Source organism: Ochotona princeps, chromosome 8 (genome assembly GCF_030435755.1).
Source record: "Ochotona princeps isolate mOchPri1 chromosome 8, mOchPri1.hap1, whole genome shotgun sequence".
In the NCBI taxonomy this organism is placed as follows: Eukaryota; Metazoa; Chordata; class Mammalia; order Lagomorpha; family Ochotonidae; genus Ochotona; species Ochotona princeps.
The window spans coordinates 77,841,801-77,856,647 of record NC_080839.1 but is presented as its reverse complement, the minus strand read 5'-3'; the positions used below and the strand labels follow the sequence as shown (position 1 = coordinate 77,856,647).

The following is a 14,847-nucleotide window of genomic DNA, read 5'->3' as shown; positions in this document are numbered from 1 at the left end:
CCAGTACCTAGTCGGGGCATCCCCTTAGCTCCTCAATCAAGCCTATTCCCAGCCCCAGATCTTACACATGCCACTGGTTGCTCTGACTCAGTTCTGCATAGCCCATCCCGGTCTTAAGCTCTGCCATCAGATGCTGCAGCCTGGCCTAACCTGGCCCGTCCTCAGTCCCAACTCTCACTGCTAAGTGCTACAGCCTGGCCCTGCCCAGTCCGCTCCCATGGCCAACTCATGCCAACCAGCAAGGGTGATAGTCTAGCCTGCATGCCCTGCTATCCAGCCTGGTTCCTGTACTACCAGTGAGCCTTTAAGGTTGGCCTAGCCCTGCATGGTCCACCCTCTTCCAAAAACACCCCACACACGTGTGGACAGGTGGATATGCTCTGCTCGGTCTTACCAGCACCCAGGTCTGAGTCACATGCTCACCAGCAGGAGCAATGGCCCAGCAGGGGAGTTTCCCTAGTTCCCCCACAGATGAGAGATCTTTGTTTCTCCTGCTTTATGTAAATATGCCCTTTCAATAAAAGTAATAAATCTCAAGAAAAAAAAAGGTATAGCCACTCCAGAAGATAATTCGGTGGTTTCCAATCAAATACCTACATACTCTCATCACATGCTTCATGGTATTTTTAAATAAGATGTATCTATTTTTATTGGAAATGTAGATTTACAGAGAAGGAGAGACAAATCTTCCATCTGTCTGCTAGTACACTCCCCAAGAGGCCACAACGGCCGGAGCTATGCTGATCCAAAGCCAAGAGCTTCTTCCAGTTTCTCACATAAGTCCCAAGGCTTTGGGCTGTCTTCCATTGCTTTCCCAGGTCACAGGCAGGGAGCTGGATGGGAAGTGGGGCAGCCAGGACACAAACCGGCACCCATATGGGATCCCAGCACATGTAAGGTGAGGACTTAGCCACTAGGCTACTGGGGGTATTTACCCAAAGAGCTGAAGCTTAAACTCTGGTTTCTCCTCAGATCGCAAAAATCTTTCACCTTTTACAAAAAGATGAAGCTTCACGCTCACAGAGAAATGTGCTCATGGATGTGCACATCGACTTTTCCCATAATTGTCACAACTTGGGGGCAACAAAGATGTCCTTTAATAAGTGAATGGATGCATGATCCGAGGCACACCCAGACAGTGGAATATCAGCACTCAAAGAAATGAGTTTATAAGCTATAACAGGAATGAAAGGAGCTTAGATGTACTCTTCTGTAAGCGAAAGAATCTGAAACAGCAACTGCAGTAGATGACACTTGGGGAGAGGTGGAGCTAGAGGCGATGAGGGCAGTGGTTGCGGGGTCGGCGGGAGGGACGGCTGAGGGAGAGGAGGCAGAGGATTCAGGAAGGGAGCACTGCTGTCTGATGCCACAGTGACAGGCACACAGCATGCTTGTCTAGAACGCACCCTACTGTAGACCACGGAGCGCATGTGCAGGGTTCTGATGACCGGGCTGTACCCAGGCAGCGGCAGAGGACAGGTGAGATTTTTCTGCACTTTCCTCCCAATTGTGCTGTAAACTTGCTTTAAATACTGCCTCCGGAGCAGACAGAGTGGCAGCAGAGCCGCTGCCCTCCCACACTGCGGTACCCAGCTGCACGCCTCACTGCAGCCTACCAGCGCAGAGCCTGGGAGGCGGCCACGACGGCGCCCCTGCTCCCCCGCAGCCGGGAGATGGCAGACCGGCGCCCGAGCTGCCAGCTCCGGCAAAGCCCTGCGCTCGGCATTGCGGGTGTCTGGGGAGCAAACCGGAAGAGCAGACTGTGCTCTCTCTCTCTCTCTCTCTCTCACTTGTCTGTCTGCTGCTCAAACAAAAAGAATTTTTTAAAAGTCTTTAATAAATAAATAGCAAATGAGACTAAATGTATAGTGGCACTTGGACAACACCCCCTGTAACAGCCCGGCGACAGTGAGCGGCGACGTGGCAGCGGCAGCCGAACCACACGACAACGCTTTCCACCCCCAGGAGCGCTCACCTTCATGAAGCCTTCACTCTTCAGTTTGTGCAGTCGGGAGGCGGCGTGGTGCAGGCGCTTCCTCTGCGAGTTCAGGAGCGAGTCCAGCACTTGCCACCACGTCCGGCAGTTGAGCACCAAGGCCAGGCCCACCACAGACGCCATGGCGATGAGCACCGCGTTCACTGTCAGGTGTTTCTGGTCAACTCTGAACACAGCCAGAAGAGTGATTCCAGCAATGATGCAGCCAAAGATGAAAAGGAAGATGACGAAAGATGGAAGGCAACACGTTTTCTTCCATTTCTTTTTACCTGTAACACAACAAATGACTTCAGGGATCCAGAAAGTCCTAAACCTAAGCCTCAGACTCTGATGAATAGCATTCAAGTTATATTTTCTTTAAAAAATCTTACTTTATCTATTTTATTCTTTTTTACAGATTCATTTATTATTATTGGAGAGGCAAATTTACGGAGGGGAGAGACAAAGACCTTCCATCCCTTGGGATCACTCCCCAGATGGTCACCACAGCCGGAGCTGAGCCGATCTGAGCCATCTGAGCCTCCTGCGGGTCTTGCACGCAGGTGCAGGGTCCCAAGGCTTTGGGCCATCCTACACGCCTTTCTTGGGTTACAAGGCAGGGAGCTGGATTGGAAGTGGAACAACCAGTACAAAAACCAGTGCCCATATGGGATGCTGACACTTGCAGAGGAAGGATAAGCCAATTGAGCTATCACATTGACCCCCAAGACATGCTTTCATGAAAATAAACTGAACATTCAGCCCATCCTCCAGCCCTCCACACACAGGAGAAGGAAGGAAATCCTACCCTGAGTCTCTTCGGTCTTGAATACTCGAAAAAGCCGAGTGGCCAAAAAGCCGAACTCCCTCTCACAAGCGTCTGACAGGGTGGCGATCATTTCCGCCAGCGAGGTTTCTCCGCCCACGCTGGACAGCCGGTTGTAATCGGTGAACAGAAAGCTGCAGCAAGGGGCAGAGGACACAGCGCTCCATCTCCAGCACCACGCAACGCACACGTGCAGCTCCCGCACACACCCTGCACCTTCTCACGCCTCCTTCAAAAGCAAGGTTTCGAAACTCCAAGAGAGCAAAGGAACTTGTAACTGTCTTACTGCCAACACCCTTTTTCGGGAATTCGTGAAACGGATAAAGCTGCCACCTACACCATCAGCAATCCTATGTGAACCCAGACCCATGTCCCGGCAGCTCCACTTCCGGTCCAGCTCTCCACAACTGTACCTGGGAAAGCAGCAAAAGATAACCCAAGCCCTTGGTCCCCTGCACCCACATGGAAAACCCAGATGAAGTTCCTGGTTCTTGGCCTCAGCCTGGCCCAGCCCTCACTGGCATGGCCATGCAGCGAGTGAACCAGCAGATGGAAGATAATCTATTTATCTCTCTTCCCTGCCACACCCCTCTCCATCTCTCCTCTAACTCTATAAATAAGTAAATCCATTTTATTTATTATAAAGTTCAAGGTACTTTTTTTTTAACATGATGAATTATACAAAACAATTTTATAAAATTTTCTTTATTTATTGAAAGGCAGAGTGACAAATTCTGTTGATTCACTCCCCAAACGGCTGCAAGGGTTGGGCCTGAGCTATGCTGAAGCCAGGAGCCTGGAACCTCGTCCAGGTCTCCCATGTGGCTGGCATCTTCAAGTTCCTCCCCGGACACAGCAGCATGGAACTGGACTGAACGTGGAGCAGCCAGAACTCCAACGGGCACTCTGACAATGGGATGTTGGCCTCGCAAGTGGCAGTTTAATCAGGTGCACCACAATGCCAGCCCCACTATAAATTATTTGACGTAAAAAATACTTTGCTTAATCATGTTAGAAATTACCTCTGTCAAACAGACCAACTTACCGAACAGGTAAAGCTTTAGTGGTCTGCTCTGGCAGTTCTGGCGGATTCACAAACATGAGTTTGAAGAGGAGCTCCAAATAGCCAATATGTCTCGCCAGTCTGGTACTGAGCACCCAGGCCCAATTCCAGCTTTCTCCTTCTCTTCGTCCACCAAAGTAAACGACAACTGAAATTGATAAGCACATTTTAATCAGTCAGTAGCTTCTTATCTCTAAACAGTCAAAAATTCAGTAATGACAGCAAAGCTTATGTAACTTTTCATGGTCCCACTGACTTCCCAGGTTCTCCGCATTTCTCAGTTAGCCTACACTAACACATCCAAAGGTCTGCGAAAAGCGGAAAGTAAACAGAACAAAGCACGGCTTTAAAAAGCACAATCAGAAGGATGACACCTTACACGAACACGGCTTCTCGTCCAGGTTCAAGTGCCAAGGACTTTGCCGGCAGCCTCTTCCGGACCTCTCACACAGATGCAGGGTCCCAAGGCTGCAGGCCATCTCTGCTGCTACCCCAGGCCACAGCATGGAGCTGGAAGGGAAGTGCAGCAACTGGGATATGAACCAGCACCCATATGGGATCCCGGCACATGCAAGGCGACAACTTTCGCCACTAGGCTACCACGTAGGGCCAAGGAACTGAATTTTTAAACTTTGATTTTAGATCAAATAAAAATTACAGTTATGATTGCCATCCTTAAGGGCACACCACCAGAGATGACTGAGAAGCCCTCTTTAAAAAATACTTAAGGACCCAGAGCAATGGCTCTGTAGCTGAATCCTCGCCTTACACATGCCGGTATCCCATACAGGTGCTTGTTTGTGTCCCAGCTGCTCCACTTCCCATCCAGCTCTCTGCTTGTGGCCTGGGAAAGCAGTAGAGGATGGCCCAAAGCCTTGGGAGATCTGCAACTACGTGGGAGATCTGGAAGAAGCTTCTGGCTCCTGGCTTCAGGTCAACTCAGCTCCAACCTTTGCGACCATTTAGGGAGTGAACCAGCAGATAAAAAAATCTTTCTCTATGTCTCACCTTCTTTCCATAGATCTGTTCTGCCTTTCCAATAAAAATTAATATTTTTAAAAATAATAAAATACTTAAATTCAAACCACTGATTTTCATACAAGAGTATTTCAAACATTTTGAGGAATTTTGAATTAAAAGGTAAGCTTAAATCAATGCCAAAAGATTTAGACACCTATGCAATATTTTTTATAAGTTGTTGCCATGAATTTTTGGAGACCCCTCTTACAGAAGGATAAGAGTAAACAACAGTCCTGCTTCAATAGTAACACATTTTTCTGCATTTATGAGAAAACGTAAAAATACAAGACTTACTAAAGAATATATATAAGAGAGCCAAGAAGCTCAGGGACACTGCGATCCCCAGATTGAGGTCGACTGTGAAAGCGAAGAGCAAGCCAAGCCCTCCGCACAGCAGCAGGGTCAGAAACACGACGAGCCACGAAAACTGAAACAGAGGCGCAATCTGCTGCCCCGCAAAAGCCTTCATTTCATCTGAAAAAGAAAGCAGCATGAAAACCTCCTCCCGTTTCAAGAAATACAGCTGTTAACTCCATTCGCAAGGTCCACCTTTTCATTACAAACACTGGCTGAATGAATGCTAACCACGCGGCTGCTGAACCATTTCACCCAAGGTTCTCCTTCAGCCAACACAGACGTCTCAGGCCCCACGGGCACAGCCACCCCTGGGGTCCTCACCCTCCTGCTTCACACTGCAGGTGCACAGAACCCTCTCAGCTGCCTCTAACAGAGTTCAGAAGCCAAGGCCAAAGCCTGGGTTCAGCACTAGTTCCAACTGTGAGAGTGACCGATTCCTCCAGCGGTCAATCTGACTAGGCCTTGCTAACATTCACTTTTTGTGACTTGTATTACAGAAATACCAATGTATTCTCTCACTGGGCGACAATAAAAATAATGCAAACCCCTTCTCACCAGCGTTCTCCAGTTCCCCCAGCCCTGTCACTGCAATCACTGTTTTTAAAGGTGTGCTGAGCCCAACGGGGGACTTGGAGAAACCTTACAGGCAGGGCCGGGTTCTGTCCCTGAAGAATGAGGATGCTGTGAACGAACCAATGGTGCCCTGGGTGCGGGGGGGACCACGGGGACATTGCCACGCTCCCCTGCTGAAGGCAGCCACTCTGGAAGAGCAGAGTGTTCTTCCAGGAGCAAGCAGGCCTCCCACCTACAGCATCAAGTGAGCACTCAAGACAGAGCTGGGAGGTGGGCCACACAGATGGCCAAACTCAGGGAGGGCTGGAAGGTCTCCCTCTCAGGTTGTCACATGCTGCTCGCCACACAACTGGCTCTGACTCCGAAGGAGAACTCGCCTGCCCAAAGGGACCAACCAGAGGGGTGCAAAGCCCTAACGAATGTGTTTCAGTAAACCATGTGACATTCTTCCATGAGCCTCTTCCTCTCTTCAAGAAACACACATGCACACGTGCAAACACACGCAGAAAACCTTGTTATATACATACTTTGTAGAAACACGCTCTTTACCTTCAAGTTTCTTGAGTAGGAAAGACTTCCCACTTCCCCACTGGGCGTACAAGCCCACACAGATCGGGGGCTGCATGGTAGGCTCACTGAGAATATCTGCGAGGGCGCTGCTGTACAAATCATAGCCAAGCATGTCACCATCCGTTTCAGTAGGAGACAAGTGTCCTGCAATCAGAAACACATCATATCCTCCCACTGAACAGTGGTCACAGAACAGCCAGCACATCTGGCTGGCGTATCAGTCACGAGGTTGTTGCGAAGGGGACAGCTGACGGGCAGGGAGCCCGGGAAGAGAGACGAGGCTGTAATGAGTGCAGAACACGACCTGGGCTGGGGAAGCAGAAATGCTCAGCTCACGCTCCAACACACAGCTCGTGTGTAGCCAAGAGCACAAAGATGGCCTGGGGAACACTATGGAGAAAGACTTTTGGGAAAGTAGGTGAGGCTTTTACAAGTCTTAAAACTTGCCTGACGACTCCGAATGTACTTAATTTGGAATGCTACAATGCAGTGCAAAACAGCTCCAGACAGGAAGACGACTTTCTACAGCAAACCAAAGCTTTGCTCAACTTTCACATTCTGCAGTGCAAGTGAAAAACGCTTCCTTTGTCACCCCACGGCTGCCTCCTTCTCTGATTTTTGTATTTTTAAACAGAACAGATGTTATTAAGAAGCTCAGTCAGAAGTAAACCCAACACTCACTGGCTCCGAAGATCTGAGTTAAGATGCTTTTCTGATGGCTGCAGTCAATGTTGTATGGAGTCTCGCCCGCTTTGTTGGGCCTATAGAGCAGCCGCCCGTCCTTAGGATTTCGTAAAAGCAGTTCTGCCAGTCTCCGACTTCTCCCACGAATGGCAATGTGCAATGGAGTATCTCCTTTCTGTAAATAATGACTAGAAATTAGAACTTTGGTATTTTTAAAGATAAAACAATCTTCATTCTTCTAAGGTAACACTATTTTCCATGTGAAGTACATACATAATGCCTTTGGTGTCTCCTCAGAATCTGCCTGCAGCTCCTCACCCCAGGACTTCCTGGCCAGCACCTTCCACGGCTCTAGACAAGAGCTCATTTCTGCACTCTACTCCCTGGACGAGGAGAATCAACAGGCTTTTCCACACAGCTGCCCCAAGCCGTGATCTACTTCCTGATTCTCCACCACCCAAGCATTTCTTGTCTGAGGATATCAACCGCATTCCTGAATTTTCTTTCCCACCTTTTCCTCAGCTGTCCTCCGCCGTCATGGCCTCAGTGTGGGGGCTCTGCATCCTCCAGCTCTGGCTCCTCGCCCTCGAGCCTGCCCTCCCCTGACCACTACACACCCTCTCTCTTCACCTCTTTTCCTGACCACACAGCTACTTTCTTTCCTGCTGGAATCTCCAACCACATCACATAGACAATGCAAATGAGAACTGCGAAGTGTTTTCCCATTCATTACTTTACAAATGCTTCTGAAGACAGCCCGAGACAGCAAATTAGATCCCCTTCTCATAGTGCTTTCTAACTAAATGAAAATGCTCTTCCTATGGCTTCCATAGAACAGTCCCTACTTTTCCTCCTCTTTCTCGTCTAATGTCCCTTCCTAGATCCCAATGCAGCACAACGACCAGGCATGGAGCTCTCTGCAGAGCCAAGTCCCTCTGCAGCGTACTGGGAAGGACATAAAGGTGGAAGATCAAACGGTCCCTGCCCTCAAACACCTCACACTGTAACAGGAACAGGTGGATAAACATCCACACTTGTAGAGCAGAACACCAGCACACACCCCACGGGAGGCAGGTGCAGCCCTCCGCTGTCCACCAGCACACACCCCACGGGAGGCAGGTGCAGCCCTCCGCTGTCCACCAGCACACACCCCACGGGAGGCAGGTGCAGCCCTCCGCTGTCCACCAGCACACACCCCACGGGAGGCAGGTGCAGCCTTCAGCTCTCATTTTTGTCACGCAGAGCAGCTCAGTCACAACCATGCAACTGCCATCCCTGCCATTAGCGATCACACTTCAGCCCCATCTCATTTCTCCCCCACTCTAGTCCCACACTTCCCAATGCCCTCTGATCACAGCATCCTGAATGTACATTCAGACATTTGTACAAAACTAAACCAGGCTGCACTGTATTTCCACTTCTATCCCAAACTGTCAGAAGGTAAAATGCGTTTCTGTCAAACACAAGACATTAATATACTGCTTTTATGCTGGAGATAACCATAAAAAGCATAAAAAGAGATAGGCTGCCTAATCCTCTCTATCACGCTGCCTTCCCATAAATAAATTAAAACTTCACAAACAAGGGAAAACACGGGGGCCAGTGTGGTGGTGTCTCAGGCAAATCCTCTGCTGCACCGTTGACGTTCACTCCCACATGGCCACTGGTTCACGTCCCGGCTGCTCCACTTCCCTTCCAGCTCCCTGCCTGTGGCCTGGGAAGGCAGCAGAGGATGGCTCAGATCCTTGGGTCCCTGCACCCAGTGGGAGACCTGCAGGGTGCTCCTGACCTCTGACTTTGGATCGGCTCAGCTCCGACTGTTGTGATTATTTAGGGAGTGAACCAGCAGATAGAAAATCTCGCTCCATCTCTCTCTCTCTCTCAATCTGCCCTTCATATAAAAATAAATATGTCTTCTTTAAGACAGAAAAAAACCAGAGATCCCAGGGTTTGTGTTTAATTGCCATGTAAGTAGCAGACGGATAACCCTCAGTCTATCATGAATAAAGAAAGTTTAAGTCATTTGCTTCATATGCTTTCAGAGACAGTTATTTGCAACACTCTTCCTTCATACATAAGTCAATTCATTCTTCAAGGGGGGGATCAACTTTAAGCACAAAAAGAAATTAACAAAGACAAGGAATCAATTCTATGTGAAGTAATAAGTAACTGAGAGTCACTGTGTCACGGGACGTTTCTCTAAAACAACAGCAGGGGCACGTGGCCAACACTCTGCCTGCTGCTGCTGAGCTGACCACCAGCGCCAGCCTGCCGGGAACCTCCCTGTGCCTCGCCCAGCCCGCTGAGCTGACCACCAGCACCAGCCTGCCGGGAGCCTCCCTGTGCCTTGCCCAGCTCCTCCCCAGGAGCCGATGCTCCACCTTGAGGACGTCCTGCTTGCGTGGGGCCGGAGGCACTCCCCATGACCGGCATGAGCGACAGAAGGAAAACCAACAGCAGCTCCGTTAAGAGCACCCAGGGCTGCCCACCCCCCAGCACACTGCTGGAACCCCACTGAAACCCCTAGACAGGGCCAGCAACACCCCTCCCCACACAAAAAGGAGTCAGGTCCCAGGAAGGGCAGACAGATGCAGTCAGTAGGAGCTCTTGACCGGGCGACCTACCTTATCCACAGCCGACACCTTCGCCCCTTTGTCCAGCAGCAGCTCCACGACTTCAATATTTCTCATCTTGGTGGCCTTGATAAGGGGTGTTTCACCATCCTGGGGACACAGGGAAGGAGAGTTACCACAGCAACATCTACACTGCTACCACATGTCACACAAACACACAGATCGAGAAATACGACTCTAGTAATAAGTCTATAATTCAAATGTTCCCAAGAAAACATTGCTTAAAAACTAGTAAGAAAAGTGTCTTTCATTTCACAATCACTCATCAGAATCAAAGTCGGGTTTTTATCCGTTAGGCAGCTGGGGGTGTACCCCCTCTGCTCAAAGGCAGCACGCCCCAGCCAAGCTGCTGCTGTGCGCACGTGTAGAACATCACCAACGACACCAACCACAGCAAGCACATCCAGCACGCAGCACTGCTGGCACGGCAGAAGCGTCACGGTACCTTTGTGCATATTTCAGTATCAGGGTTGCACTGCAAGATATCTCGCACCATTGTGGCATTTCCTTTCTCAACAGCCCAGTACAGAGCAGTCTTATTATCCTAGATAGTTAAAAAAAAATCAGTAATAATTTTAAATAAGATATATGCTAAAAACTGCTACATGCGGATATACAACACCATTAATGTTTCTGCCATAAGCATTCCAAGATGACGGACCTCTAACCTGTCTTAGATTTACCCTTGAGAAATCCCACAGAAAGGAAGCTGGGGCTGATTCCTGTTATCTGACTGCTCTAGTAGCAATTCCACATCATTAAGGAAGCAAGCTAGACTTCTGAAGTTTCAGGGACATGTGCCAGACTAGAAATAATCAACAGACAGTTCTCTGGAAAAGGCTCTTAAACATCCTGACCCAGGAATTCTCATCTGTAATATGGAATAAATACCCCTGTGGAGTTTTGCTAATGCTAATGAGTTTATGTCCCCAAACACAAGGCAATGTAACTGTTATAAACTTTAAATTTCTTAATCTCCATTCTCCTGACACTGTCTACTGTCTTAACCAGGCCCTTCATATCCTATCTAGCTGAAAAAAAAATCCATCTACACAGACCTGGAAAGCAGAACTGCAAAAAAATAAAAACTGATTAAAATAGAGAACGGACCGACCCAGAGTAGCAGGTGGAAGCCTAACTAGGTGTGATCTAGAAACCATCTTTTAGTGACATTGTGACTTGATCCAGAAGAGAAGGCTGCCTGCCTGTGCCACCGCCTTGCACTGCCTATACCCCCGCATCCTCACAGGAGCTCCCTGCTTCTAGAAACTGTCCAACTTCCTTCTCAGGAAGGCCACCTCTTCCTTGTCCATTTCCATCTTGGTTCTTGCCTGAGCGACCCCAACTCCACTGCCAAAATGAGCTATTTCACTGGCCACAGAACAGTCTTTGATTTCCCATTTTCTCAAATATTCTCATCATGCTCCACTCCCTTGCCGCTGATCCCCAGCCTTCCTCCCCTCCGCCTCTCTAGCCAAGCTGTCTTCAAGCTCAGACCCTTTGAGAAGCCTTCGTAACACCCTCGCTCTCCCACGTCAAGACTCTGTCACCTGGACCCTTCCTCTAGGCAATCACACACTGTCTGACAAAAACAAACTCAAACTCTGGAACTAAATACATGCTTTTTAATGTAAAGGTCCCATGCTGATTTCTCCATAGCATTTGGCATGTTATTTACAAGTTTGATTCCAATATGGACTTGAATGTAAAAAATTTATAGCTAAATATAGGGTCTGGCTTGATAGCGTAGTGGTTAAAATCCTCACCATGCACGCGCCAGGATCCCATATGGGCGCCGGTTCTAATCCCGGCTGCTCCACTTCCCATCCAGCTCCCTGCTTATGGCCTGGGAAAGCAATGAAGGACAGCCCAAAGCCTTAGGACCCTGCACCCGCGTGGGAGACCTGGAAGACCTCCTGTTCCTGGCTTCAGATTGGCTCAGCTCCAGCCGTTGAGGCTGTTTGGGGAGTAAATTTTTGGACGGAAGATCTTCCTCTGTCTCTCCTCCTCTCTGTATATCTGGCTTTCCAATAAAAATAAATCTTTTAACAAAATTTATAGCTAAATATAAAAAACAACTGAGCAGAAATGCATTCTCTCTGTGTACTGTCCAAATGGGCTACCCTGAACAGCTTGCTTTAATCCAAAGTTCCAGATGTATTAATTAGACTCACAACTTTGGACAAGGCCTTTATATAAAATCAATCCTTTCTATGTCTCTGGAAGTCTTGGTGCTACCAAGCAGTCCCAGGAAAGGCAGGCAGAATGGGGGAAAAACAAGCAGGAAATAAAACAGAAATTAAACAAGAACAGTGGAGGAGAGTCTCGACGAAGCAAACGGAGAACACGCTGACGGAGACAAACAGGCACCGTGCGGCCGTGGCACCTGCGCAGAGCAGCACAAATCACCCGGAACGGCTTACTTCTGTCAACGTCTAACATGAATACAGAAACTTACAATAACGGAAGTGAATAACAGTGTCCTCCGTAAATCCCTCAGGGTTTACAGGCTTATCTCCACAGGCAAGTTGGCATAATGACATTCCAGTGGGTGAACACACACAACGGACCAGACATAACAACCCACCACCAAAGGACAGCTACTGTACTCACACATACCTGTCCTCTAATGTCAATGTCAGCGTACTTCTGGAGAAGTGCACGAACAATCTCCACGTGCCCACCTCTGACAGCACCAATCAACACAGTGTCTCCACTCTAAACAAAGAAATAAAAAAAAACTGACGTGAACAAATAAGCTGTTGAGACTGTTTATTAAAATATAAATTTTCTATTTTCTAACTCCTTAGGAAGACTAGATTTCTAAGAGAAAATTTTAAATGAATTATATTAACACTTGATATTAATCACCTTCAGTGTAAAAGACAGAGGATTTTATTCCTCAAGAAGGGAAATTTCAAAAGATTATCCAGAACAAGAATCTATTCTCAGGCCCAGCATAGTAGCCTAGTGGCTAAAGTCCTCGCCTTGCACGCACCAGGATCCCATATGGACACTGGTTCTAGTCCTAGCCGCTCCACTTCCCATCCAGCTCCCTTGTGGCCTGGGAAAGCAGAGGATGGCCCAAAGCCTTGGGACCCTGCACCCACAGGACCCAGACGAGGCTCCTGGCTTTGGATCAGTTCAGCTCTACCCATTAAGGCCACTTGGGAAGTGAACCAGCAGATGAAATATCTTTTTTTCTGTCTCTCTTCTATAAATCTGACTTTCCAACAAAAATAAATAAATCTTTTTCAAAAAACGATTTTCCATGAAGGTAAATTTATACTGAAAATATAAATCAAATACAATAATTCTGGGCCCAGCGCCGTGGCCTAGCAGCTAAACTCGCCTTGAATGCACCAGGATCCCATATGGGCGCCGGTTCTAATCCTGGCAGATCCACTTCCCATCCAGCTCCCTGCTTGTGGCCTGGGAAAGCAGTTGAGGACGGCCCAATGCATTGGGACCCTGCACCTGTGTGGGAGACCCAGAAGAGGTTCCAGGTTCCCGGCATCGGATCGGTGCAGCACTGGCCATTGCAGTCACTTGGGGAGTGAATCATTGGACGCAAGATCTTCCTCTCTGTCTCTCCTCCTCTCTGTATATCTGACTTTGCAATAAAAATAAATAAACCTTTAAAAAAAATACAATAATTCTGTGTTTCCTAATGATCAAGTGAATATTTGCAAATTAGATAATAAAAACTCTTGCAATAACACCACTTGCCAACAGCTGTGGATTTAAAAACAGGAGCTATGGAGCTAAAGCTCTCAGTACACCTGAAGCCACATTTAACCAAGACAGAAGCATGGCTCCAAGGCAGGCACCCACAAATACTCCAGTCCACTGGGCAGTCCCAGGCCAGTGGTCCAGGACTGACTCATTCCCTGGTAAACGACTCAAACTTTTTTCCCCTAACTTATGAGGATGTCTCTTGGTCCTGGTACTATATTCACCAGCAGCAATTACTTTTACTTGTATCTTCCTGATTTCAAACACTAGAAATGGCTATTTTGGCAACAGGCATAAACATCATTATGCACTGCCCAGTTTTCATAGGCATGGAGGTTGGACGGCCCTCAAGCTCAGCTCCGAGGGGTCCAACATGCCCTACATCAAGGTGCAGGTGCACCAGAACACCTGGTCCCAGTCCCGGCTACTCCTGATGGAGGTGCCTGCTAACACCCCTGGAGAGGCAGCAGGGGGCAGGCAGCAATCATCCTTCGGACAAGGGCAGGCCTCAGGTGGCTGTAAGCAAAGAATGCATGTGAGCGCCACTGCTCTAAGATGACTCTAAGAACTAGAGGCATCATGGAACCAGTTCCAGTGTTCCTGCTTCAATGATAAGGGGTGACAAGAAGAGAAGAAAAGTGGATGGATAAATAAATAGCAAATTCTCTCTTTTTAAGATTTATTTATTTTGGGCCCGGTGTGACAGCGTAATGGTTAAGGTCCTCGCCTTGAACACACCCGAATCCCAGATGGGCGCCGGTTCTAATCCCGGCAGCCCCACTTCCCATCCAGCTCCCTGCTTGTGGCCTGGGAAAGCAGTTGAGGACGGCCCAAAGCCTTGGGACCCTGCACCCGTGTGGTTGACACAGAAAGAAGTTCCTGGCTCCTGGCTTAGGATCAGCACAACACTAGCCATTGCAGCCACTTGGGGAGTGAATCATCAGATGGAAGATCTTCTTCTCTGTCTCTCCTCCTCTATGTACATCTGCCTTTCAAATAAAATAAATAAATCTTTTAAAAAAAGATTTATTTATTTTGCTTGAAAGTTAGAATTACAGAGAAAGAGGAGAGACAGAGAAATCTTTCATCTGCTGGGTTCACTCCCCAGATGGTCTCACAGCCAGAGCTGAGCTGGGCTGGTTTGCTTCCAGCTCTTCCACGTGACCCAAAGACTTGGGACACCCTCAGCTGTTTTCTCAGGACATTAACAGGGAGCTGGAGCAGAAGTGGAGCAGCTGGGACATGAACTGATGCCCATATGGGCGCTGACTTAACCTGCTATACCACAATCCCAAAGCCAGAATTTTGAAACTCTGAAGTTGAACGGCAGGACCTGCACCTCTGGAACGGTGAGTAGCCATCAGCTCCAGAAGGAGATGACAAGGGTAGGGACAGCCTAATGCAACGGACC

At 48.4% G+C, this 14,847-nt stretch overlaps 1 protein-coding gene across 2 annotated transcripts in view; it reads right to left on the bottom strand.

Moving 5' to 3' along the window:
• KIDINS220 (kinase D interacting substrate 220) overlaps positions 1-14,847 on the bottom strand; it is an 82,659-nt gene that overhangs the window by 53,183 nt on the left and 14,629 nt on the right. For both annotated transcript variants that reach the window (XM_036498028.2, XM_004582590.2), the window contains exons 8-16: positions 12,321-12,419; positions 10,147-10,245; positions 9,693-9,791; positions 7,066-7,243; positions 6,364-6,528; positions 5,179-5,358; positions 3,847-4,012; positions 2,784-2,935; positions 1,976-2,265 (exon numbers count right to left, since the gene is read on the bottom strand). In XM_036498028.2, the coding sequence (XP_036353921.2) occupies positions 1,976-2,265; positions 2,784-2,935; positions 3,847-4,012; positions 5,179-5,358; positions 6,364-6,528; positions 7,066-7,243; positions 9,693-9,791; positions 10,147-10,245; positions 12,321-12,419 (1,428 nt within the window). The remainder of the gene's footprint in view (positions 1-1,975; positions 2,266-2,783; positions 2,936-3,846; positions 4,013-5,178; positions 5,359-6,363; positions 6,529-7,065; positions 7,244-9,692; positions 9,792-10,146; positions 10,246-12,320; positions 12,420-14,847) is intronic.